General features: G+C 51.4%; 1 protein-coding gene across 1 annotated transcript in view; it reads right to left on the reverse strand.

Annotated features, from left to right (window-relative positions):
• Positions 1–18,671, reverse strand: part of LOC143829536 (semaphorin-7A-like) — a 33,149-nt gene extending 14,478 nt beyond the window's left edge. Inside the window, exons 1-6 of the mRNA XM_077320618.1 lie at positions 18,306–18,671; positions 8,066–8,205; positions 4,958–5,020; positions 4,435–4,533; positions 2,772–2,871; positions 2,120–2,218 (exon numbers count right to left, since the gene is read on the reverse strand). Coding sequence (XP_077176733.1) covers positions 2,120–2,218; positions 2,772–2,871; positions 4,435–4,533; positions 4,958–5,020; positions 8,066–8,205; positions 18,306–18,393 — 589 coding nt within the window. The 5' untranslated portion in view covers positions 18,394–18,671. The remainder of the gene's footprint in view (positions 1–2,119; positions 2,219–2,771; positions 2,872–4,434; positions 4,534–4,957; positions 5,021–8,065; positions 8,206–18,305) is intronic.
• Between the last annotated feature and the right edge of the window lie 6,304 nt (positions 18,672–24,975).

Here is a 24,975-nt window from a genome sequence, read left to right on the forward strand (position 1 = left end):
TCTCCCCGCCCCAAATCCTGCCCACTCCTGGGTCCATCCCCCTAATCTCCAGGTATTTCCCAACCCAAAGGTGGTAACCCTACCATTCCACCCAAATAAAGTCCCCCTGGGAGCAAACATGGACACGTTAAGAAACATTCTAAGGCATTGCTTTAGGATGCTTAAGGGCTGATCCTGCGTTGAGCAGGGGGTTGGACTAGATGGCCTGTATGGCCCCTTCCAACTCTATGATTCTATGATTCTATTATTCTATGATTTAACATGTTAAAGCAGCCTTTAAAATATTTAACAGTTCGATAACAATACTCCTCAACCTTGAAAACCAAGGAGAAGGGCCCTATAACAATTATTGGGGGCTTTGTGAAAGAAAACAAAAGAATCTTCTTCCAGTGGTGGAAGACGACGACTGACGGAGATAGAAATCTAGATTTTAATCTACTGGCACCTTAGAGATGGACAAGAATTTCAGGGTATAAATATGCTAGACTCATAAGAACATCAGGAGAGCCCTGCTGGGTCAGACCAGGGAGGGTCCATCCAGTCCAGCCTCCTGCCTCTCAGAGGGGCCAGCCAGTTCCTCTGGAGGGCCAACAACAGGGCAGAGAGGCCGAGGCCTTCCTAAAAACACCAGAAGAGCCTTGCTGGGTCAGACCAGGGGTCCATCCAGTCCAGCCTCCTGCCTCACACAGGGGCCAGCCAGTTCCTCTGCAGGGCCAGCAACAGGGCAGAGAGGCCGAGGCCTTCCTAAGGACATCAGGAGAGCCCTGCTGGGTCAGACCAGAGATCCCTCCAGTCCAGCCTCCTGTCTCACACAGGGGCCAGCCAGTTCCTCTGGAGGACCAACAAGAGGGCAGAGAGGCCGAGGCCTTCCTAAAAACACCAGAAGAGCCTTGCTGGGTCAGACCAGGGGTCCATCCAGTCCAGCCTCCTGTCTCTCACAAGGGCCAGCCAGTTCCTCTGGACAACCAACAACAGGGCAGAGAGGCTGAGGCCTCCCTCTGATTTTGACTCCTGGCTCTTGGATTCATAGGGAAATTGCCTTTGACTGTGGAGGTTCCCCTCCGTCTTTTGAAAATAGCCCTGTATCTTAACAGCTGTCAAAGATGATCTGCTGATTCAGTGTTTTGACAGCTGTCAAAGATTATCTAATGTCAATTAGTTTGACAGCTTGATTGCTGTCCGAGCTCAGGTAATTGGCTTCACCTGTTTACACTGAACTCTTGTTCCATTTAGAAGAGGACACTTAGCAAATGCATGTTTTACTATGGTCGCTTGAGGGTCTACACCAGGGGTAGTCAAACTGCGGCCCCTCCAGATGTCCATGGACTACAATTCCCAGGAGCCCCTGCCAGCGAATGCTGGCAGGGGCTCCTGGGAATTGTAGTCCATGGACATCTGGAGGGCCGCAGTTTGACTACCCCTGGTCTACACGATGCAACAGATTGGATCTGTGTAGTGCAGGTTACTACATCGCTGGGGAGCTACATTTTTTGGCTGTGCTGAGATGCCTTTGGAATGCATTGAATGCATGGGGAGTTGTTCTCCTAGATATTGTGATGGCTCTGTTTGTATTTTCTGTATTTTCATCTTTTCCGATGCAATATGCAGTGACACAGCGGAAGTGAAACAAGGTGTTCAATACGGGGACCTTATTGCATATTAATGCAACTGGAATTAGAATAATAGAATCATAGAATCATAGAATCATAGAATCATAGAATCATAGAGTTGGAAGGGGCCATACAGGCCATAGAATCATAGAATCATAGAATCATAGAATCATAGAGTTGGAAGGGGCCATACAGGCCATAGAATCATAGAATCATAGAATCATAGAGTTGGAAGGGGCCATACAGGCCATAGAATCATAGAATCATAGAGTTGGAAGGGGCCATACAGGCCATAGAATCATAGAATCATAGAGTTGGAAGGGGCCACACAGGCCATCTAGTCCAACCCCCTGCTCAACGCAGGATCAGCCCTAAGCATCCTTGAATCGACACAAGCCCTCCATGAATTGACCCAAGCCCTTTTGCAGGTTCCACCATTCCAGATGTTTAGGGCTCTCTAGCAAAGGACCCACGGAGAAAGCAAAAGATAGTAGATGATGTCTCCTTACTGGCCAGCCAATTGTCTTCGGTCTTGATCAGCCGTCTGGGCCCGTAGCTCCTCTGGATGACACTCTTGCTTCCCGACAAGGCAGAGTACAGGTTACCGTCTGAAATGTTAGCGAAGGGAGGCCCATGTCAGTCATTTTCCACCATCAAAAATGTCAACACACAACAATCAACTGTCTCTTTTCATAGGTAATCTTAAATCATTTTTCTTCACCGGTTTCAAAACCTCATCTCCGCAAGCATGAGAACCAGAAACCTTTTAAGAGAAACTGCTAGGCACCAAGCTGACAGGAGCTCATGGTAACTGAAGGCCAAGGCCCTTCCCCTGATAAGACTTCCTCTGATAAGAAGGGCCTTGCTGGGTCAGACCAGTAGCCCATCTAGTCCAGGATCCTGTCTCACACAGTGGCCAACCAGTTCCTCTAGACAGCCAACAAAAGGACAGGGAGACTGAGGCTGTTGCCTCCTGGCCACCGCTATTCAGAGGTTGACTGCCTCTGAATGTGGAGGCTCCCTTTTCTCACGACGATTGGTAGACCTTTGACGGAGACCCTGGAGAGCTGCCGCCAGTCAGAGAATACACGGGTGAGTGGGCTAAGCTAAGGGTAAGGCCACATTCTCTGTTTAGCCTGCATCGAAAAGGCATTTCCTTACCCACTGCGATGGTCACAGCTGTTTGAGATGGAAACGGGGGGACGACGTCTTCTGCCTTGATTTTGATCGTGTGCCTTTCATAATACGTGTTGTTGTTGTCCTAGGAGGAGAGAGAGAGAAGGAGGAGAGGGCTAGTTTTACCATAGAGTTTTCCCCCAAAGCCGGAGTTCTGACCCCCGAGGCTGCTGACGTGCCGCTGTCACTTCCGGGTGATGCCAGCACACTGCGTTGCTTCCCCACGTCCAGAATCCACCCCCCACCTTCATCAGCAGCTACGAGATCTATTCTAGGCAACACTATACAAATTAGTATGGCTGAAGCCCTGAAATAACATTGAAATTTGCTGGTCTCTCTGCCTAGAATCCATCCAACTAGTCTATTAAAGGTAAAGGTAAAGGTATCTCTTGTGCAAGAAACCGAGTCATGTCTGACCCTTGGGGTGACGCCCTCCGGCGTTTTCATGAAATGCAAGAAACCGAAATGCAAGAAACCGAGTCATGTCTGACCCTTGGGGTGACGCCCTCCGGCGTTTTCATGACAGACTCAATTCGGGGTGGTTTGCCAGTGCCTTCCCCAGTCATTACCGTTTACCCCCAAGCAAGCTGGGGACTCATTTTACCGACCTCAGAAGGAGGGAAGGCTGAGTCAACCTTGAGCCGGCTGCTGGGATCGAACTCCCAGCCTCATGGGCAGACAGCTTCAGACTGCATGTCTGCTGCCTTAACACTCTGCGCCACAAGAGGCTCTTTAACTAGTCTATTAGAGTCTATTATTTATACTCTATGCCCCCCCCCGCAAGGCAACGCAGAAGGGGGGATATTGGGGGTTTTTACCCCCCCCCAAATAATGAAATACATGAAATAATACAAAATGCAGCTCATTGAATCAATGAAAACCTATTAACAATGGTACGAGACAGAAAAAAAGGTAGAAAAAGAGTTTAAAAACTGAAGGAAAAATTAAGAAGTTTCCCCAAACTTCTGGAATGTATTGTAAACCCCCTTCCCCTTAAAAAGTCACGTGCGGGGGCCTGTCCCCCATCTTTGCGGGGGAGAAGGAGGAAGCCTTTTTAATTTTATTTAATTTACATTTTGGTGTGGGCGAAGCACTGGAAGGCGACTGAGACTCCAACTATCTCTACATGGCTTGACAAATTATCAGACTTAGCAAAAATGGCAAGACTCACTAACATGGTTAAGAAGAAACCACCGGAAGAATATGATGAACAGTGGAGTGATTATCTGGACTTTCTTAAGAAAGACAGCAGTAACTGTTAGGTTAGGACCAATATGCAATGGGAACTTATATATTTCTTGAGATAATATTAGACTACACTACGTATGGTATACTTGTATAGACGATGTATAGACAATGAAATAATTACTTATCAGCTGGTCGCTTTTTTCTCTTTTACCTTTCTGTAAATGCTTTATATAATAATAAATTATAATATTATATTTAAAAAAAACAGTTCTCTCTAAAAAACAACAAATTTACATTTTTAGACTGTTTAGAATCTAATATTTAAATCCCGACAACATACGACTTAATTTCTGCGTTTTTCAAACTGATGTAACCCATGCAGAACCTTTTGGAAAGGGCAGAATGCAAAAACAGATAAATAAATAAATATTCAAGGCAGATCTGAGATCTGCGGACTCACGAGGACCCAGCACTTGGGGGAAGCCGCGTTGGTGCCGCAGACGATGATGTTTGTGGAGTTCAGGCGCTGGATCACCTGGATGAAATTGTGGCATTCCTTCTACAAGACAACATGAGAGGCATGAGCAAACTGCTGCTGCTGATAATACCAAGTTCTGCCCACTGGTGGCGCTGCAGCGTGGTTGAGATGAGTCCACCATCTGTCTCTGCACCCAAAAGTGTACAGGAAGACACCCCAAAAGGACTTCTAAAACCCAGGAATTATGCCACCCTCCGATCTACAACACGCACAGCATGAGTGAACAGCCGATGAAGGTAATACCATGTTCTGCCTGTTGGTGGCGCTGCAGGATGATTAAGATAGAATCATAGAATCATAGAATCATAGAGTTGGAAGGGGCCATACAGATGGGTTGGCCATCACTCTCCGCACCCAAAACTTCAGAGTGAGACATCCCCAAGGGAATTCTAAAACCAGGCCTGATGCCCCCCTCTGATCTGGGCTGCCCCTGATCTTTGCTCACCTGGTTCACCCCCGACTTCTTCTTGCAGTTCTCCTTCACCTTTTCATCAGCGCTCAACTGTATCTGCACCATCAAAGGAAAAACATCTGTCAGATCCTCGTGACAGCTAAGGTTGCACTCCTCAGTTTAAAGTGACTCAAGACTGGCAGAGAGCAAGACCCTGATGTCCCTGCCTGCTCTGAACGGGGCTCTTAGGTGGAGGAAATTTCTGCAGGTGAAAGAGGAACAGCTTGGAGTTTATGTCAGGGTGACGCCAAGAAAACGTCTCCATTGAAGGTGTAAACTGGTTTCAAACCAAATTGACTCTGGCCTTTACCGCATTTTTCTTTCCCGTGCTTGTGTGTTCCGTGCTGGAGTATGCAAGATCCGTAGCGTGTGCGATTCATATGAAGAATATCCTGCAGGGGGCATCGGAGGAGATGTGTCGTTAGCATGGTTGGATTAGGACCTTCCATCCTGATATTTGATATTTTTCAAATAGGAGCGTCTAATGTCGTGATTGGCTCAAGTGGAGACTTTTTTCTCCTTTGAGCCCACTTTTTCCCCTGCTTGCCTCTGGAAGTGCCAAATATTGATGTGCAGTAGTGCATAATACTGTAGATCTTTCTCGTGTAGAAATTGAGGTATTATTTAAAATAAATGTCTATAATATTCTTCATATCTTTCCCCACTGTGTTTATTTCTTGGATGCTAGCTATGCTGGGATCCACATGTCTTCTGACTTTGCCTCCAAACAGAAAGAAGAACAGTTAGGTCTCTCTCTCTCCCTCCTCTCTCACCAAGTTTGTTTCTCTCTTCACAATAAAACTCATTTATGCTTTTAAGAGCTTCACCCCTCTTTGTATATTTAAATTTGGCTAACGTTCAGCACATGTTCCGCTCCTCCAGTGGTCGGTTTAATATTATGCAGCTTTAAGTCCAGCATAAAAAACTGCAGTTTAAATCTGCAGGAAGCTATGCCAGACATAAAACAATGTAATATCAAATTGGCCACTAGAGGGCACAAATGCAGAACAGACACAGCACACACACACACACAACAGGAACACACAAGTGAGGAATGCAACTGGAAGTAGACAGCAAGAACTGATTCTTTTTTAAATCCCACAGGCAGGACTTGGCAGGAGGGTTGCCAACCTCCAGGTGGGGTCTAGGGATCTCCCAGAGTTGCAAGAGATCTCCAGACAACAGGAGAAAATGGCTGCTTTGGGGGTGGGCTCTGTTATTTCTCGGCAACTCCAGTTTCCAGTCCCCAAATCTTCAGAAATTCTGAATCTAGAGTTGGAAACCGTACTGGGTGATTTTATTTAATTGATTTATATTGGGATTTCTACCCCACCACTCCCAGCAAGCTGGCTTGGGGCAGTTTCTTTCATTTTAAAGTTACAAACATGACCATACAATACAATTTATCTATAATTTAACATTCATTTAAAATATTAAAACCACTAAAACCATAAACTGGTTTGCTGAACTATATTATTCCATTCAATTTCAGGGGTGGTCCATATAGACCAGGGGTGCCAAACGGTGGCTCTCCATTGTCCATGGACTACAAATCCCATGAGCCCCTGCCAGCACTGGCCAAACTGTGGCTCTCCAGATCTCCATGGACTACAATTCCCATGAGCCCCTGCCAGCACTGGCCAAACTGCGGCTCTCCAGATCTCCATGGACTACAATTCCCATGAGCCCCTGCCAGCTCTGGCCAAACTGTGGCTCTCCAGATCACCATGGACTACAATTCCCACGAGCCCCTGCCAGCGCTGGCCAAACTGTCGCTCTCCATATGTCCATGGACTACAATTCCCATGAGCCCCTGCCAGCACTGGCCTAACTGTCGCTCTCCATATGTCCATGGGAATTGTAGTTCATGGAGAACCACAGTTTGTCCACCACTACTATAGAGGGAGCCCTTTTCATCTGAAGGTTTTCCTCGTGCTCATTGGTCCCAATCAAATGCCTGGCAAATGCCCATTTTCCAGGCCTTGGGGAACTGAACCAATTGCACCAGGGCCCCCGGCTCTTCTGGGAGCTCGTTCCACCAAGTCGGGGTCAGGACTGAAAAGGCCCCGGCCCTGACTGGGACCAGACGTACTTCTTTGGGGCCAGGGATCACCAGTTGGTTGGAATTGGATGCCAAGGGTCATCTAGTCAAACCCTTGCATAATGCAAGAAATTCACAGCTTGTGCCCTCCATTCCCTGGGTGATCCCAGCTCTGCGCCCAGAGAAAGGGGGGGAAATCCCTCCAGGATCCCTGGGCCTATTTGGCCTGGAGGAAAATTGCTTCCTGACCCCAGAGGAGCCATTGGCACGATCCTGGGTGTATCATAAAGGGCCACGAGAACTGAGCATTGATTGGCTCATCCCATCCAGCCCTCCTTCTCTCCGTTTGCCCAAATTCACAGAATCAGTTGGCCAGCTAGCTTCTGCTTCAAAATATCCAAAGAAAGAGAGCCCACCACCTCCCAAGGAAGCCTGTTCCACTGAGGATCCTCCTGAACTGCCAGGAAATCCTCCCAGATGTTTATCTGAAAAGTCTTTTGGCTTAATTCAACCCTTGGCTTCTGACCCGACCCTCTGGGGCCGCAGAAAACTACTCCGCTCCAGGGGTGAGGAGTGGATCTATGGATCTAGGCACCAAATTGTCTTCCCATCTCTCCCTCTCCCTGCCTAGGGCTGAATTGGGAAATACCTGGACCTATTCCGCACATGGTGGATAATGTACTTTCAATGCACTTTAGATGTAGATTTTCCTTTTCCGCACAGGAATATCCAGCTACAAAAGCACACTGAAAGTGCATTATCCAATGAGTGCAGAATGAGCCCTGGAGATTTTGGGGGTGGAGCCTTGGAGGATGGAGTTTGGGAAGGGGAGGGGCACCCTCTGGAAGTTGGCAACTTGCCCCGCCCCTGTAGTTAACCAGGCTGTATAACAGGGGTAGTCAAACTGCGGCCCTCCAGATGTCCATGTACAATTCCCAGGAGCCCCTGCCAGCATTTGCTGGCAGGGGGCTCCTGGGAATTGTAGTCCATGGACATCTGGAGGGTCGCAGTTTGACTACCCCTGCTGTACGGAGTCAGGGAAGCTGAGTTCTGCCTCTCACCTGCGTTGGCGTCACCACAGAATCTTTAAACGTCAGAATCCACAGCTGCTCACGGCCTCCGATGAAGAGCTGATCCGAACCGGCATCGTGAAAAAGGACCATCAGTCCAGCTTCTTCCACAAAGCTGGCATTCAAAGTATCTGTCGAGAGACAGGACAAAACCGGGTCAGGATTAAAACTCAGCTCAGCCTAGTGACCATGTACAGGGAATGATTGGCCAGCGGAGTTTAAATCTGCAAAGACGTGTCAAGCACCAGGCTGGGAAGCAGAGCTGTGGACACGCCCACCCAGGGCCCCTGCCCCTCCAGGCCCATCATTGGCCATTTGGGGAGGGGGTGCAGGTCAACATGACCAAATATGGTCATATCACCCAATAAACGGTTAACATATTAAAAAAAAATTAATTCAGGAAACCCTTCCAGGGCCACCAAGAAACCCGAGGGCTTCACAAAACCCTGGTTGAGAAAGCCTGGCTTAAACAAATAAACTAGCTAAATTAAGAAGAGAAAGAAACTTTGCACTGAAAGAGGAGAGAGAGAGAGAGACCTAACAGTTGACCTGTTCCGTTCTACATCCATTCAGTCTGTCCCAGAGGCGAGCAAGGAGGAAATGGGCTTAAAGCAGCAGGAAGTCTCCAAATCAGCCAATCAGGACACAGAAGGAGAGTATTTGAAAAAAATATATCAAGAAGTTCCTGTTCTAACTATGCTAAATACACATCTCCGCTGCCCCCTGGAGGATATGCTTTTGATTCATGCCCACTCCAGATTTTATGCATTCCAACATGGTTTTCATAATGTCACCAAACTGACTCGGCTGCCAACTCCAGGTTGGGGAATTCCTGGATGTTTGGGGGTGGAGCCTGAAGAGGTGAGGGTTTGGGAGAGAGGGGGGGGGTCCTCAACAAGGTATGCTGCCATAGACTCCGCCCACCAACCCAGCCAGTTTCTTTGGGGGAGCTGATATCTGTCATCCGGAGATCTGTTGGAATTCCAGGAGATCGCCAGGCCCTGAAGAACCTTTCTTGGTGGTCTCCAATTTGAGAAATGACCCTGCTTAGCTCAGATTTATGGTGATCCCAAGAAGAGGATTTCAAGGCAAGGGAGGAGCAGCGGGAGTTGGCCTTTCCCCCTACCTCTGCAGAGCCTTCCTTGGTGGTCTCCCTTCCAAGCACAGACTCTGCTTAACTTAGATTTATGGTGATCCGAGTAAGGGGCTTTCAAAGCAAGGGAGGAGCAGAGGGGGTTGGCCTTTCCCCCTACCTCTGCAGAGCCTTCCTTGGTGGTCTCCCTTCCAAGCACAGACTCCGCTTAGCTTAAACTTATGGTGATTCCAGCAAGAAGCTATCAAGGCAAGGGAGGAACAGAGGGGGTTGGCCATTTTCCATTCCTCCGCATAGCCTTCCTTGGTGGTCTCCCTTCCAAGCATAGACTCTGCTTAACTTAGATTTATGGTCATCCGAGTAAGGGGCTTTCAAAGCAAGGGAGGAGCAGAGGGGGTTGGCCTTTCCCCCTACCTCTGCAGAGCCTTCCTTGGTGGTCTCCCTTCCAAGCACAGATTCCGCTTAGCTTAAACTTATGGTGATTCCAGCAAGAAGCTATCAAGGCATAGGAGGAGCAGAGGGGGTTGGCCATTTTCCATTCCTCCGCATAGCCTTCCTTGGTGGCCTCCCATCCAAGGAAGTATTGACATCATTGGCCATTTTGAGAGCGTGGAAGGTGGGTCGATACGGTTGTATCACTCGATAAATGTTTAACAAGTTTAAAAATCTTAAGAAATATATAAAGAAATAATTCACTCCCACCCATTTGGGGAAACCCTTCCAGGGCCATCAAGCAACCCTGGTCGAGAAAGCCTGGCTTAGGGAGTTAAAAAGTCATTTATTTTCACCCGAAGAGATATTCTATACTCCCCCCACTGTGGGGTTCTTGGTGCTGCCCAGTTTGGGGAGACAGTTTTGGGCAGAAGTGCATTCATAGCTCTGGGTTCTTCCTGTCTGTGGGGGATTGGTGGGGGAGCGGAGGACTTTCTAATCAAGTTAAAATGAATCCCGCCCCCTCGAGATCCCCAGAGGATTTTACAACCCCAAGGGTGTCTGGCAAGCTCACAGCGGAAGCTGTCTGGATCACTCTCTGTCTCTTCCAGAATCTAGAAGGCAGCTGCTTCTTACAATTGTAAGAGTGGGAAGGGGCCGTCTAGGCCATCTAGTCCACCCCCTCCCTACTCAAGGCAGGATCAGCCGCAAGCATCCAGGATAATTCTCTGTCTAGCTGCTGCTTGAAGATGGTCAGTGAAGGGGAGCTCCCCACCTCCTGAGGCAGCCCCTTCCATGGCTGAACTGGACTCCTAGGGCCATTTCCCACGGCTTAAAAATAGCACAATGGTTGCTAATTGAAAACGCTACTAATTTGGCATTACCCACGACGTCGTAGACAATCTGCAACACTCCTGAAACCGATCAGCAATAAGCGCTTCGTTTTAGCGCTTTCAGGGGAATCCAGAAAAGTGGATTCACCCTCCGGATAGCGATACACTCCTGCAACCAATCTGCAACACTAGCGCTAAAGACCTGTGCGTTACCATTGTTGCGGGTTCTTCAAAGTCCCTCCTCCTGAGCCTGTCATCCAAACTTCCGGCGAAGCGATCGCCATTTTTTTTTCTCGGAGCGAGCGGGGATAAACGCACCGGCGAGCCTCTTTCTGTTTAGAGGCTTCCCTGGCTTCATTCCTTCACCTTTAGTCACTAAGCACAAACCACAGAAAAGCCCGTTTGCTGAAATAAAGTCCCTTTATTTTGTACACATTAATTCAGCCCAAAATCGGGGCCGTGAGAGGGGGGGGGATTTTTTTTTTATCACTCGAGCCAGCGTGCCAACGATCATACAATCAAACGACAGCTCACATTAGGCAGCTGGATGGGTCTCTCCAGTGCAAGGAATCTACGTAGATTCGTTGCTATGGGTCTGTTTTTTTTTTTTTAAAACCTTTCTTAAAGGGAAAGGGGCTGTTTGGGAGCATGCTAACGGCTGCCCATTGGCTGCTTGACGGCCAGGGGCGGGACGAGCTTGGCAATAGCGCTTCCTTTCTAGCGATTTCTGCCGAGACCGGAAGCCTGTGGGAAACGCTAAAAAACGCAACTGATTCCACTACAAAGCCAGGTGTGCAAAACGACGAATTCCACTATTTTAAATGGCGATTTTTCATTCCGCAAACAATTTGCAACAAAGATCCCTGTGCGAAAAGGCCCCTAGAATCCTAGAGTGGGAAGGGTCCATGAAGGCCATCTAGCCCCACCCCCTGCTCAAGGCAGGATCAGCCTCCAGCATCTAGGAGAAGGATCTGTCCAGCTACTGGGTGAAGACCGCCAATGAGGGGGAGCTCCCCACCTCCTTAAGGTAAAAGTATCCCCCGTGCAAGCACCGGGTCATGCCTGACCCTTGGGGTGATGCCCTCTAGCGTTTTCATGGCAGACTCAATACGGGGTGGTTTGCCAGTGCCTTCCCCAGTCATTACCGTTTACCCCCCAGCAAGCAAGCTGGGTACTCATTTTACCGACCTTGGAAGGATGGAAGGCTGAGTCAACCTTGAGCCGGCTGCTGGGATTGAACTCCCAACTTCATGGACAGACACCTTCAGACAGCATGTCTGCTGCCTTACCACTCTGCTCCACAAGAGGTAGTCCCTTATACAGCTGACCTAGACTCCTAGAATCCTAGAGTGGGAAGGGGCCATGCAGGCCATCCAGTCCACCCCCTGCTCAATGCAGGATCAGCCTCAAGCATCCAGGAGCAGGATCTGTCCAGCCGCTGCTTGAAGACGGCCAGTGAGGGGGAGCTCCCCACCTCCTGAGCCAGCCCCTTCCACTGCTGAACTAGACTCCTAGAATCCTAGAGTGGGAAGGGGCCACACAGGCCATCTAGTCCCACCCCCTGCTCAAGGCAGGATCAACTTAAAGCATTCAGGATAAACATTTGTCCAATTGCTGCTTGAAGACCCCGTCCCCCTTTGTCAGCCCACTCCACTGCTGAGCTACTTGGACTGTGAAGAATCTTTTCCGTTCCCTTCTACATGTAGTTTAAATCCATTCCTGCAGGTCCTCTCCTCTGCTGCCAACAGGAACCTTTCCCTGCCCTCCTCCAAGGGGCAACCTTTCCGATCCTTCAAGAGGGCCCTCCTGTCCCTTCTCCACCTCCTCTTCTCCAGGCTGAACATTCCCAAGTCCCTCAGCTTGGGCCCCAGAACCCGAATCCTGGATTGAGTTTCTTCAAAGAAACTAGCACCCAGCCTTCCCTTTGCAGGAGAGAAGGGTCGCCAACCTCTGGGTGGGGCCTGGAGATCTCCAGGAATTGCAAGTCCATCTCCAGAATACATTTCCCTTGGAGAAAATTGTCTCTTGGGAGGGTCAACTGTACTGCATTATGATCCGCCAAGGTCCCTTCCCTGCTAGGGGTCCAAATCTGTCTTGGGCAGGGATGCCTGTCCCTTGAATTTCGACATAACTTGTCCCACTCCTGGCTTTGCAGTGGGGAAAGGATGTGCAGCTGCCCAAGCTCTCCCTCATATGCAGCAGTTAAAAGTGAAGTCCCCTGGGTCCCTTTCCAGCTATGGCTGGAGAACTATGGGGCCACTGGTTTTCCCTGGACTTCCCATGGTGCGTTCCCCCAAGAAAGGATCCAATTTATCTTCACTGGAAGAAGAAGAAGAAGAAGAAGAAGAAGAAGAAGAAGAAGAAGAAGAAGAAGAAGAAGAAGAAGAGTTAGTTCTTATATGCCGCTTTTCTCTACCGGAAGGAGTCTCAAAGCGGCTTCCAGTCGCCTTCCCTTTCCTCTCCCCACACCCTGTGAGGTAGGTCGGGCTGAAAGAGTTCAGAGAGAACTGCTCTGCAAGAACAGTTGGGTTTTATACCCTGCTTGTCTCCACTCGAAGAAGTCTCAAAGCGGCTTACGATCTCCTTTCCTTTCTCTCCCCACAGCAGGCACCCTGTGAGGCAGGTGAGGCTGAGAGAGCCCTGGTTTTTCTGCTCAGTGAGAACAGCTGTAACAAGACTGTGACTAGGCCAAGGTCACCCATCTGGGCTGCATATGAAGGAGCGGGGAATCAAACCTGGCTTCCTCAGATTACCAGCCGTTACTGCTAACCACTATACCAAGCTGGCTCTGAGAAAACAGCCTTTAGAGAACTGTGGCTGTCTCCAGGCGACCCAGCTGGCTGAATGTGGAGGAGGAGTGGTGAATCAAACCCAGTTCTCCAGATCTGACCCTGACAGGTAGGTTAAACCAAGAGGGTGTGCAGGCTTCCGAGACAGAGTGGGGATTTGAACCCAGGCCTTTTCGATCCGGATCTAACCCTTTAACCCAGGGGCCCCCCAATCTCTTTCAGACTGCAGACTCATCTGGAATTCTGACATGGCATGGTGGGTCCAGCCACAAAATGGCTGCCACAAAATGGCTGCCCATGGAGGCGGAGCTAGCCACAAAAGTATGGCCACGGCATCACTTCCGCCACCTAGTGGCCAACGCAGTGGCAGCTTCTGGCTGGTAAATAAGCTGGCACGCTACCATTCTTAGCTCCTGTGTTATGTTGAAAATGATTTGAAGCAACTGAAAGATACCCAGGCTTGGCAAGAGGGTTCTAGAAGTTTCTATCGGTGACAAGGAGAAACAAGGGTTGATCTTTTCGGATGCTGTTCCTGAAATGCTAAATTCTCATGGCTCAGATAGACTGCTCCTGCTCAGATGTTGTTTTGTGATGAGGCATCTGGCATTCAATGTTTTGGGACTTTGTGTTTTACAGCCTTAAGCAAAAGGGAAGGGTGAAAGGAAGTCTTCCTGCCTAGCATTCTGCCCCCACTAAGCCTCGAAGGAGGTTGGCAGGTTTCCATCCGTAAAAAGCAGCCACGGCTTAATCACCAGAGGGGGGGAAACAGATGGACGTAAATTAAAGTTATTGGATCTCTGCTGATGATCCTCAAAAGTTCATAGCCTCAAAAGATGGCTGCCTTTTTCCACAGTCACTTCACAGTTAGATTTGAATCCAGGGGCACCTTAAAGGCCAACAAGATTTCTGCGCTCTGTGCTTTCGGGATTCAATGTCCCCTGGGTCAAACCCACCCCCCCCTCCCAAATCTTGTTGGTCTCTGAGTCGGTGATGAATTCGAATTTCTGCTACCTGACAGGGCTCCCATCTGAGGCGATCACTATGGAAGCACAGACTCCCCCCCTCCCACCCCTTGGGTTTGTACTGAAAATCAGGTGGTCACGAGGAGATCTCGAAAGCACAAGCGTTGAGGAGAAGAATCGAATCAGCCCTTGAACGGAAAACGGCAGGATCCAGAGAGGTTCAGATTGTGAAACGGAAAGAGGACCGGTGAAGGATGGTCATAGGGACCAGCAGCTCCTTGTGGGTTTTATGACCACGAATCTCCAGCGAGAGGAAATTTGTGGGTTTGGGTTTATAGCTCCAGCGCTCTCCAGCTTGGTTTCTTGCCTGACAATGTTAGATTTTTAAGATTTCCCTTTAAAAAACACACGTAAGACAAGGACTGTGATGGACGTCCAGTTGGAATCTTTCTCCCGGTTTCAGGGATGCCAGCCTCCAGGTGGGGCCTGGGGACCCCCTGGAATTACGTCTCATCTCGTCGTACCCCACTGAGGTCCCTGTCGTCCCCACACTCTGTCCCCAAAATGAGTATACCAGCGTGGATCTGGAAACTGTCCCTCCATGTCCCTAGGGATGCCAAACTCCAGGTGGGGGCTGGGGATCTCCTGGAATTCCAGCTCCTCTCCAGGCTGCAGAGATCAGTTCCCCTGGAGGAAAGGGCTGCTTGGGAGGGGGGCTGAGGGATGCCAGCTTCCAGGTGGGGGCTGGGGATCTCCTGGAATTCCAGCTCCTCTCCAGGCTGCAGAGATCAGATCCCCTGGAGAAAAGGGCTGCTTGGGAGGGGGGCTGAGGGATGCCAGCCTCCAGGTGGGGCCTGGGGATCCCCTGGAATTCCAGCTCCTCTCCAGGCTGCAGAGATCAGATCCCCTGGAGAAAAGGGCTGCTTGGGAGGGGGGCTGAGGGATGCCAGCCTCCAGGTGGGGCCTGGGGATCCCCTGGAATTCCAGCTCCTCTCCAGGCTGCAGAGATCAGATCCCCTGGAGAAAAGGGCTGCTTGGGAGGGGGGCTGAGGGATGCCAGCCTCCAGGTGGGGACTGGGGATCTCCTGGAATTCCAGCTCCTCTCCAGGCTGCAGAGACCAGTTCCCCTGGAGAAAAGGGCTGCTTGGGAGGGGGGCTGAGGGATGCCAGCCTCCATGTGGGGCCTGGGGATCCCCTGGAATGACAGCTCCTCTCCAGACTGCAGAGATCAGTTCCCCTGGAGGAAAGGGCTGCTTGGGAGGGGGGACTCGGGGATGCCAGCCTCCAGGTGGGGCCTGGGGATCCCCTGGAATTCCAGCTCCTCTCCAGACTGCAGAGATCAGTTCCCATGGAGGAAAGGGCTGCTTGGGAGGGGGGACTCAGGGATGCCAGCCTCCAGGTGGGGCCTGGGGATCCCCTGGAATGACAGCTCCTCTCCAGACTGCAGAGATCAGTTCCCCTGGAGGAAAGGGCTGCTTGGGAGGGGGGACTCAGGGATGCCAGCCTCCAGGTGGGGCCTGGGGATCCCCTGGAATTCCAGCTCCTCTCCAGGCTGCAGAGATCAGTTCTCCTGGAGAAAAGGGCTGCTTGGGAGGGGGGACTCAGGGATGCCAGCCTCCAGGTGGGGCCTGGGGATCCCCTGGAATTCCAGCTCCTCTCCAGGCTGCAGAGATCAGTTCTCCTGGAGAAAAGGGCTGCTTGGGAGGGGGGACTCAGGGATGCCAGCCTCCAGGTGGGGCCTGGGGATCCCCTGGAATTCCAGCTCCTCTCCAGGCTGCAGAGATCAGATCCCCTGGAGAAAAGGGCTGCTTGGGAGGGGGGCTGAGGGATGCCAGCCTCCAGGTGGGGCCTGGGGATCCCCTGGAATTCCAGCTCCTCTCCAGACTGCAGAGATCAGTTCCCCTGGAGGAAAGGGCTGCTTGGGAGGGGGGACTCGGGGATGCCAGCCTCCAGGTGGGGCCTGGGGATCCCCTGGAATGACAGCTCCTCTCCAGACTGCAGAGATCAGTTCCCCTGGAGGAAAGGGCTGCTTGGGAGGGGGGACTCGGGGATGCCAGCCTCCAGGTGGGGCCTGGGGATCCCCTGGAATTCCAGCTCCTCTCCAGACTGCAGAGATCAGTTCCCCTGGAGGAAAGGGCTGCTTGGGAGGGGGGACTCAGGGATGCCAGCCTCCAGGTGGGGCCTGGGGATCCCCTGGAATGACAGCTCCTCTCCAGACTGCAGAGATCAGTTCCCCTGGAGGAAAGGGCTGCTTGGGAGGGGGGACTCAGGGATGCCAGCCTCCAGGTGGGGCCTGGGGATCCCCTGGAATTCCAGCTCCTCTCCAGACTGCAGAGATCAGATCCCCTGGAGAAAAGGGCTGCTTGGGAGGGGGGACGGTGGCATTGAAGTTGGTCCCTCCCCGCCCCAAATCCCGCCCACTCCTGGCTCCCTCCCCCAAATTTCCAAGTATTTCCCAATGGCAGAGCTTCTAAAATTCAAACACCTCCATGTTCAGATAGACTGCTCCTGCCCAAAAGCTTTTTTTTAAAAAAAATGAAAATACGCCACCACGATCACCGTCGAGGGATCTGGGTTCATCTCCACCAGTAATAACCAATACTTAAGCCCGGCGTCGTGGTCGGGAACGGTGGCCTCTAATCCAGAGCACTGCTAATCCAGGTTTGATTCCCCACTCCTCCTCTGCAGGCAGCCCGCTGCGTGACCTTGGGCCAGTCGCAGTTCTCTCAGAGCTGTTCTTACAGAGCAGTTCTCTCAGAGCTCTCCCAAACACACCTGCCCCACAGGGAGTCTGTTGCGGGGAGAGGAAAGGAAAGGTGTCTGTAAACCTCTAGTGGAATCTTTCAGAGAGCGAAAGGCAGCCTCTGTAAAGCTCTTCTTCAAAGGAGAATTTGGGACTCCCCAGGGCACACTCAGCTGGAAAACAATCCATCCGGACTTGCAAGTCATTCTTCAGCGTTTCCATCTGGCAAGCTCTGGACCTTTTAGGTCTGATCCGGCTGGCCAAATCCCATGGGCCCCGCCCCACGAGCATAAACATTTCTCTGCTTTTTCATCCGATCCCTTGAATCCAGACGCTTTTTAAGCTGCTGTTTAAGGGACCACCGGGGAAATTAACCACGGCTCTTCCGGCCCCAGGTGCGGAAGGGGCATCTCTCTCGGGTGCCCCCCTCTCCGGCCACCCCCCAAGAGGCTTTTGCAAAACGGCATTCTGAGCTCATTTGGCAAGAATTTCTCGGCGTGAAACAGGAAGGCATTTAGGAGCAGGGGGGAATCCAAATGCAGCAATGAATTGGGCACTCTTTCGCTGGCCCTAATAAATGGCCCCCTGACCTGGACAGTCTGGGCCAGCCCAATTTTGTCAGCCCTGATTGGTATTTGGATGGGAGACCATTGAGAAAGCCCAGGGTTTCTATGCAGAGGTGGGCAATGGCAAACCCCTTCCCTGGGTCTCTGCCCTGCCCTGCCCTGCCCTGCCCTGCCCTGCCCTGCCCTGCCCTGTCCTGTCCTGGACGGTTCAGGCCAGCCCGGGCTCATCATTTCTCGGAAGCGAGGCTGGATCAGCCCTGGTTCGCATTCGGATGGCAAAGACCACCCCCCATCCAGGGTTGCTCTGCAGAGGCAGGCAAGGGCAAGCCACCCCCAAAACGTCCCACCCCTCGAAAATTTCGACGGGGGTGGCCCTAAACCGGCCGCCACCCGGCGCCGAAGAAACGAATCGAAGGCACGGCACGGGTTCTTCTTCGCCTTTTGCACGGACCCAATATGGCTGTCCAACTTTTCTGTACATTTCTTTTTAGGGGGGAATACCACCCCCCCCAGCCCCCCGTGTACAGCCGCTTGCTGCCTTCCCTGCAAAATGCTTCCAAGGTGTGTGCATGCCATCCGTCCCTGTCTGTTTCTGGCAAAAACCGGTTCGGACGGGGTAGACCCCAAGAGAGCCACCCCGAGATGCTATGCCTGAGAGGGGGGGGGGTTACGGAGCCCCCTAATTAAATAAATTAATAAAGCTTGGCTCTCCGGGCACCCCACCCCGCCCTGCCCCACCCCAAACGCCCTGGGAAGGCAGGAGGCTGCACCTCCCAGTCTGGTCCGGACACCCCCTGGAGCATCCTTGCTTACCTGTCGGGACCAGCTTGAGCCTGGGGATCTTTTGGGAGGCAGCCAGGCAGACGAGGGACCAGAAGCAGAGGCGGAGGAGAGCGGTCATCTCGGCGGAACTGCTGCAGTGGCACGGCTTTCCGCAAAGCACCGTCTTTCTGGCTCGCGGACTCTCCTTCCTCCGCCCCCTCGGTTTTCTGATTTATAGTTCTGGGGGAAGGAGGGGGAGAGGGAAAAGAAGAAAAAAAAAAACAACCATCAGAGATGCCACCGATGGAGGGAGGAACGTCAGCACCGCCTCCTCCTGGAAGGGAGGGAGGGGAGGCTGATCCCCCAACACCACCCCCTCCCCAAAGCCATTCCCAAGCTCCCTGCAAGAAACCGGGCGGTTCGGGAGGCGGAAAGAAAAGGGGGGCATGCCGCACGGGGGGAGAGACGGAGCGGGGAGAAAAGACCTTTCGCTTCCATTGAAACAGGCCCGCCCCCCACACCCACACGGCGGTTATTATAAGACTGGCTCTGGGGGGAATATTATAGGGTAGCTGCAGCTGGGGCGGCTGGGAGTTTGGCTACCAGGAACGGGAGGGCCGAAATCCACAGCAGGGGCCTTCCCCAAAGGTGGGAGCTGCAGGGTCGAGAGACGGTGACTCACGGATTTTCTTCGTTAGGGGCTGCTGGACACTGGCTATTTTTCAAGATTTTCTCTCTGCTCTCCCCCCCCAAGGGCTAAAGAGGTGGTGGTTTGGTTGCCAACCTCCAGGCAGGGCCTGGAGATTCCTGGGTGCGCAATTTCAGTTGATTTTGGACAATGAGTTTTCCCTGGTGAAAATGATTGAGTGGGAGGAGGGAATCTAGGGCATTGTACCCCACAGAGACCTGTCTTTTGGTTTCTTTCTTTCTTTAGCTATTGTACGTTTAAGGGTTTTTAAAATAGGTTTTATGCTGTATCTTATTGGTTTTTCTCTTGTGAACCGCCCCCGAGATGATTTGTCGTGAGGGGGCGGTATAGGAAATGTAAATATAAATAAATAAATGAATAAAATTCGGATGGGACCTGGAGATCCCCCGGGATTATGGCTCATTTCTGCACCAGGGGCCTCGGTTCCCCCTGGAGAAAAGGGCTGTTTGGGAAGCTAGAAAATATGGCATTTGAACTACAGAGGCCTTTCCTGGGGTCCACCCTCAAATCTCTAGGAATCTCCCCAGAAAACAACAGACAACCCTACCCCTTCCCCCTAGGGATGCCACCCTCCAGGCAGGACCGGGAGATCCCCTGAAATCACCATAGCAAGCTTACTTCCTAGGGATGCCAGCATGATCCTTGGGAATTCCAGCTCACCTCCAGGCTGCAGAGACCAGTTCCCCTGGAGAAAAGGGCTTCTTGGGAGGGGGGACTTGGTGGAATTGCTCCCCACTGAGGTCCCTGTCCTCCCCAGGCTCCAGCCCCAAATCTCCAGTTTCCCTCCTAGCAGCTCTACCCCACCCATCCCTCTTGGAATGCCAGCCTCCAGGTGGGACCTGGGGATCCTTCAGAATTGCAGCTCATCTCCAGACTACAGAGAAGAGTTCCCATGTAGAGAATGGTTGCTTGGGAAGGTGGAATCTATGGTATTATACTCGTCTGATGGCCCTACATTCCCCCCAAGCTTCTGCCGAGCCCCGGCTCTGCCCCTAAATCTCCAGGAAGGTGGCAACCCTAAATGAAAGCAGACTTCTGGAAGATCCCCAGCCCCCATCTGGAGGTTGGCAACACTCGGAGGCAGCAGCCCTCCCAAGGAGCCCCAACCCCTTGGTCTAGAGCGCCCCCTTCTGGCCACAGCAGCCTGCCTCAATCGGCCAGCACCAGAGGGACGGATCTTTGGGCATTTTTGCTTTGCATGCTGGTGCTGTCGGATTTCTAGCCCGCCCGTCTGGGGTCCGTTTGCAACAATACCGCATTGGACAGTCTGCCTTGGGAAACAAGCAGATTCGGTTGGATGGTGCTCCCTCTGCTGGCCAGCCTTGGCCACTGCAGCCGCCGGCCGGAGGAGAATCGCCCTGCCGAGTCACGCTCTTTCGTCCAGGGGGCGGAGCGCTCCGGCGCGGCTCAGCTCGCAGGAGACCTGGCGGTTGCCACCCTCCAGGGGAGGACTGAAGACGTCCCAGAATAGCATGTGGGCCTTTGGCCTGCTCCAACATGGCTTCTCTTATATTCTTCTGTCTGGGGCAGGGATGCTCTGTCTCCTTGGTGCTTGGGAGCTGTCTTAAATCATCGGCCCATTTTTAAAATGTTTTATCTTCCAGTTTTGTTGAAGGGCCAATAAAATAAATATAGAGTCAGATTACCTTTGTTGGCATAAAATGGCAAAGCATAAAACGTTGAGGCAGGTGGGGCTGAGAGAGCTCTGAGAGAACTGCTCTGTGAGAACAAGCTCTGAGAGAACTGAGAGGGATCGGGGGGGGGTTGCTGCCTGGGCATGCTGGATTAATTTTACGTGACAGGTTTTAATGTGGTTTTTATTGGGCACCATGTTCGTTACTTGGCAGTGGCGGGCCAGGAATCACATAATAAATAAATCTAAAATAAAACCGTGACTAACCCAAAATCTCCCAGCCGGCTGCATGTGGAGGAGCGGGGAATCAAACCCGGCTCACCAAATTAGAGGCCGTCACTCTTAACCGCTCTGCCACGTTTGGACGGATATGTTTTCAGTCATGTTAGATGACAGCATTTGGACTAATGGATCTAAGGTGTGACAATGGAGATTTTTCAAAATGCCGTTTTAGTAGTAGCTGCCCCCACAGCACAAAGATTCTCACCGTGTGATTGAAGATAACCTGCAGCAGCCATTTTGTGGCTGGCTCCGCCTCCTTTGGCTGCCATTTTGTAGCTGCCATTTTCAGTCAGAATTCCAGATGGGCCCGGAAGCTGCAAAAGGTTGGGGAACCCCGACGGGATGGCCCTGGCGGTCCCTTCCACCTCTGAGGTCCGTGAAATAATTTTGGAGGGAAGAGAAATTTAGCATGTTCTTGCAAACAAACATGTTTATTTACAAGGGGGCCGCTGAAATGAGATAATTTTGGGCGTAGCACCGGGAACAGGCAGGGTTGATCCTCAGGATAGGCTCGAGGCAGGCCCGGATCCCGCTAAACACAGAGTGCTGTGCAATCCTATCCGGCTGAGGTTTCTGCTTCATGCGAGGTAGGGGATTCGCGCCTCTTGACAAAAATGCAACCAATGTTCTGAGTTCGAGTGGTACGACCGGCTTTCATTTCCTGCGTTTTCGGCACTTTGACTCTGAGATGCTTTCGTGCATGTATTTTAAGGCTAGCTTGCTCGCATCCCCCATGCATCCCCATCCCCCATCCCCCCGAAAATGTCCTGGGTTCGAGGAGACACCGTTAAAACACAAAATAGGATTCTCTCTTGGTCAGGCTAGACAAACGTGAGTTGACCCTTCCGGGAAATGAAAGAAGATTAAATCCTGGCTGATAACTAGGAAGCTGTGAAATCCTGGGTGAAAGGAGAAGTGCAGAGTTAGACCTCGGGGTCCCAAAAAGGAGAAGCATGCCTGCTGGATGGGAGATACACTTCTGGGTGTCAGCAGGTGTGAACGGGATCTTGGGGTACTTGTGGACTGGAAGCTAAATAAGAGCAGACTGGGTAATGCAGGGGTGAGAAGGGTGAATGCAGTTTCAGACTGTAAAGGAAAGGGTACAGAGGAGAGCGATGAGGATGATCTGGGGCCAAGGGACCAAGCCCTATGAAGATAGGTTGAGGGACTTGGGAATGTTCAGCCTGGAGAAAAGGAGGTTGAGAGGGGACATGATAGCCCTCTTTAAGTATTTGAAAGGTTGTCACTTGGAGGAGGGCAGGATGCTGTTTCCGTTGGCTGCAGAGGAGAGGACACGCAGTAATGGGTTTAAACTTCAAGTACAACGATATAGGCTGGATATCAGGAAAGAAATTTTCACAGTCAGAGTAGTCCAGCAGTGGAATAGGCTGCCTAAGGAGGTGGTGAGCTCCCCCTCACTGGCAGTCTTCAAGCAAAGGTTGGATACACACTTTTCTTGGATGCTTTAGGATGCTTAGGGCTAATCCTGCGTTGAGCAGGGGGTTGGACTAGATGGCCTGTGTGGCCCCTTCCAACTCTATGATTCTATGAGTCTAACAGAGGCATCATATCGAAATCCCAAGACCTCCTACTCCCACTGCGTACCGCCTTTTGCAGACCCTACCTGGAGTCCTGTGTGCAGTTCTGGAGGCCTCACTTCCAAAAGGACGTGGCCAAAATGGAGAGGGTGCAAAGGAGAGCAACGAGGATGATCCAGGGCCTGGGGACCGAGCCCTGTAAGGAAAGGCTGAGGGACTTGGGAATCTTCAGCTAGAAGAAGAGGCGGTTGAGAGGGGAGCTGATGAGATCAGACTGGACCATCCAGGGTCAAGTCTGCACAGGGCTTTTTATCCACTCCCAGCCCGAATAAATCCCACCGCATTGCACTGAATTCGATTTCCATTTTGATTTGGGGCGCTATAAATTTCCCCTCTGCAACATGCATGATTGATCTGCGGTGACCTTACCTTTCCCCCATAATATCCTGGAGTGGATATAAGCCTCGATATTTGAATAATCGCCATCAGGAAGTGTGCAGATTTCTGCTGTTTGTGAATTAACTCCCTTCTCAGTGCCTCGTAGCAAAGCAGTCTTCCCTGATTGGCCAGGGCAGCAGTTCAAAGACTTCCTGGTTCCCAGCTGCAAGACTTCCCTTAAAGTGACTGCGCTCCAGAAGCCCTAACTTCTCTCTGCAGAGATTTACCTCTTGGATTTATTCTCCCTCCTCTGCCATCTCCAATCCTCCCCCTCCCCCCGCCCTTCAAGAATAGAAAGTCAGAGACTCCTGCTTTTCTTGGCTCCCCTCCCCGCTCTGAGCTTCCCCAATCAAGTGAAGAACACTTTCTGTTTCAATGGGGGGGAGGCAGCGGGATAGAGGAAAACCCGAATTCAAATCAATCTGAATTCAGCAGAATCCACAATGGAAAAAAACAAACCAAGCCCAGTTCAGGGCAACACATAAGCAGAGTAGGTTGACATGGCCTCCCTCTGTGTAGAAACCCTGGATTTCCTAGCTGGTCCCCCATCAAAATACTAACCAGGATCTACCCTGCTTAGCTTCCAAGATTTCACAAGATCGGGCCAGCCTGCCCTATCCAGGTCAGGGAAAATCCTTATACATGTACCCCTCATTTCAGGGTGTCTACTGCTCTCCCCAATTAAGAAACTAGGGGAGGGCATTCAAATTAACAGTGGGTAGGTTTGAATCATGCACTGGGAATATCATTTGCATTCCATCTGAGCATCCCGGCTAGCATGCGGTGAACAACCACACACTTCAGCAGGGCATGAAGGAAAAAGTCCTCCCCCAGATAGCCTTCAAAGGTACACTGCCTCTGGCCATGGGGGTTCCATTTAGGCACTGTGGCTGTTGGTAAAACCTCTTTCTGCCTCTATGCTTTTGCAGTTCCGTCTTTTAAAGGCACTGAAGCTGGGGGGGGGGGAGGTATTGACCAATTTCACGGCAGCAGGTCCCACGAAGAAATGAGAGACCAGGCCTAGAAGCCTTTGCTCTCTCGCCCAACAGGTTCAATTTACCGGAAGCTGCCTTTGGTTGTTACTAAAGGAGGGAGAAAAACTGGCCCTCCAGATTCTCCACGCCGTGCATCACTTTATAAACCGGTACCAAAGCTCGTTGCCTAAGTTGCATAGGATCAGAACAGAGTGCTGACCCCTGCAGGATCAGGCCAATGCTCCATCGACTCCAGCTTCTCGTTTCCAAAAGTGGCCAGTTACATGTCACGGGGAAACCTGTGAGCAAACCACGGACAACAGTCCTTGGTGGACTGTCCCCCGAGGAGCTGAGTTCGAGGGAGAAGCTGCGACTTGTCGGTAGAGCCTCTGCTTGGTATGCAGAAGGTCCCAGGTTCAATCTTTGGCATCTCTAGTTGAAACGACCAAGCAGTAGTTGATGGGAAAGGCCTTGGCCTGAGACCTCGGAGAGCGGCTGCCTGCCTGAGTATACAATTCTGACCTTGATAGTATAAAGCAGGGGTAGTCAACCTGTGGTCCTCCAGATGTTCATGGTCCTACAATTCCCATGAGCCCCTGCCAGCGTTTGCTGGCAGGGGCTCATGGGAATTGTAGGCCATGAACATCTGGAGGACCACAGGTTGACTACCCCTGGTATAAAGCATTGTCCCTGAGATTTTGTTCACCATTAGGTATCCATGATCACTGTGAGGGGGGGGGGCATGGCTCAGTGGAATCAAGCCCGGCTCCCCAGATTAGAAGTCCGCACACCTAACCACTCCACCAAGCTGACTCTCCAGCTTCTGAGAACTGATACGGAAGGGTTCATTCAGATAAGATATCTTTTTGCTTAGGAAAACCTATATATATATTTAATTAGGGAATTTTGCTGTTGATTACTGTGGAGGAATGAACCTGCCGTGCCTGGAGAGAGACCTAGGCCTGCACACAGGCCTGCACACAATAGATAGTGCACTTTCAATGCACTTTAGAAGTAGATTTTCCTGTTCCGCACAGGAAAATCCAGCTGCCAAAGCACATTGAAAGTGCATTATCCTCTGTGTGCGGAATGGGCCCTGGTTCCAGCCTGCCCTCTTCCCAGCTCCTAGAGAGACTTGTCTCCCTGT

The sequence above is a fragment of the Paroedura picta genome, chromosome 1, assembly GCF_049243985.1.
Source record: "Paroedura picta isolate Pp20150507F chromosome 1, Ppicta_v3.0, whole genome shotgun sequence".
In the NCBI taxonomy this organism is placed as follows: Eukaryota; Metazoa; Chordata; class Lepidosauria; order Squamata; family Gekkonidae; genus Paroedura; species Paroedura picta.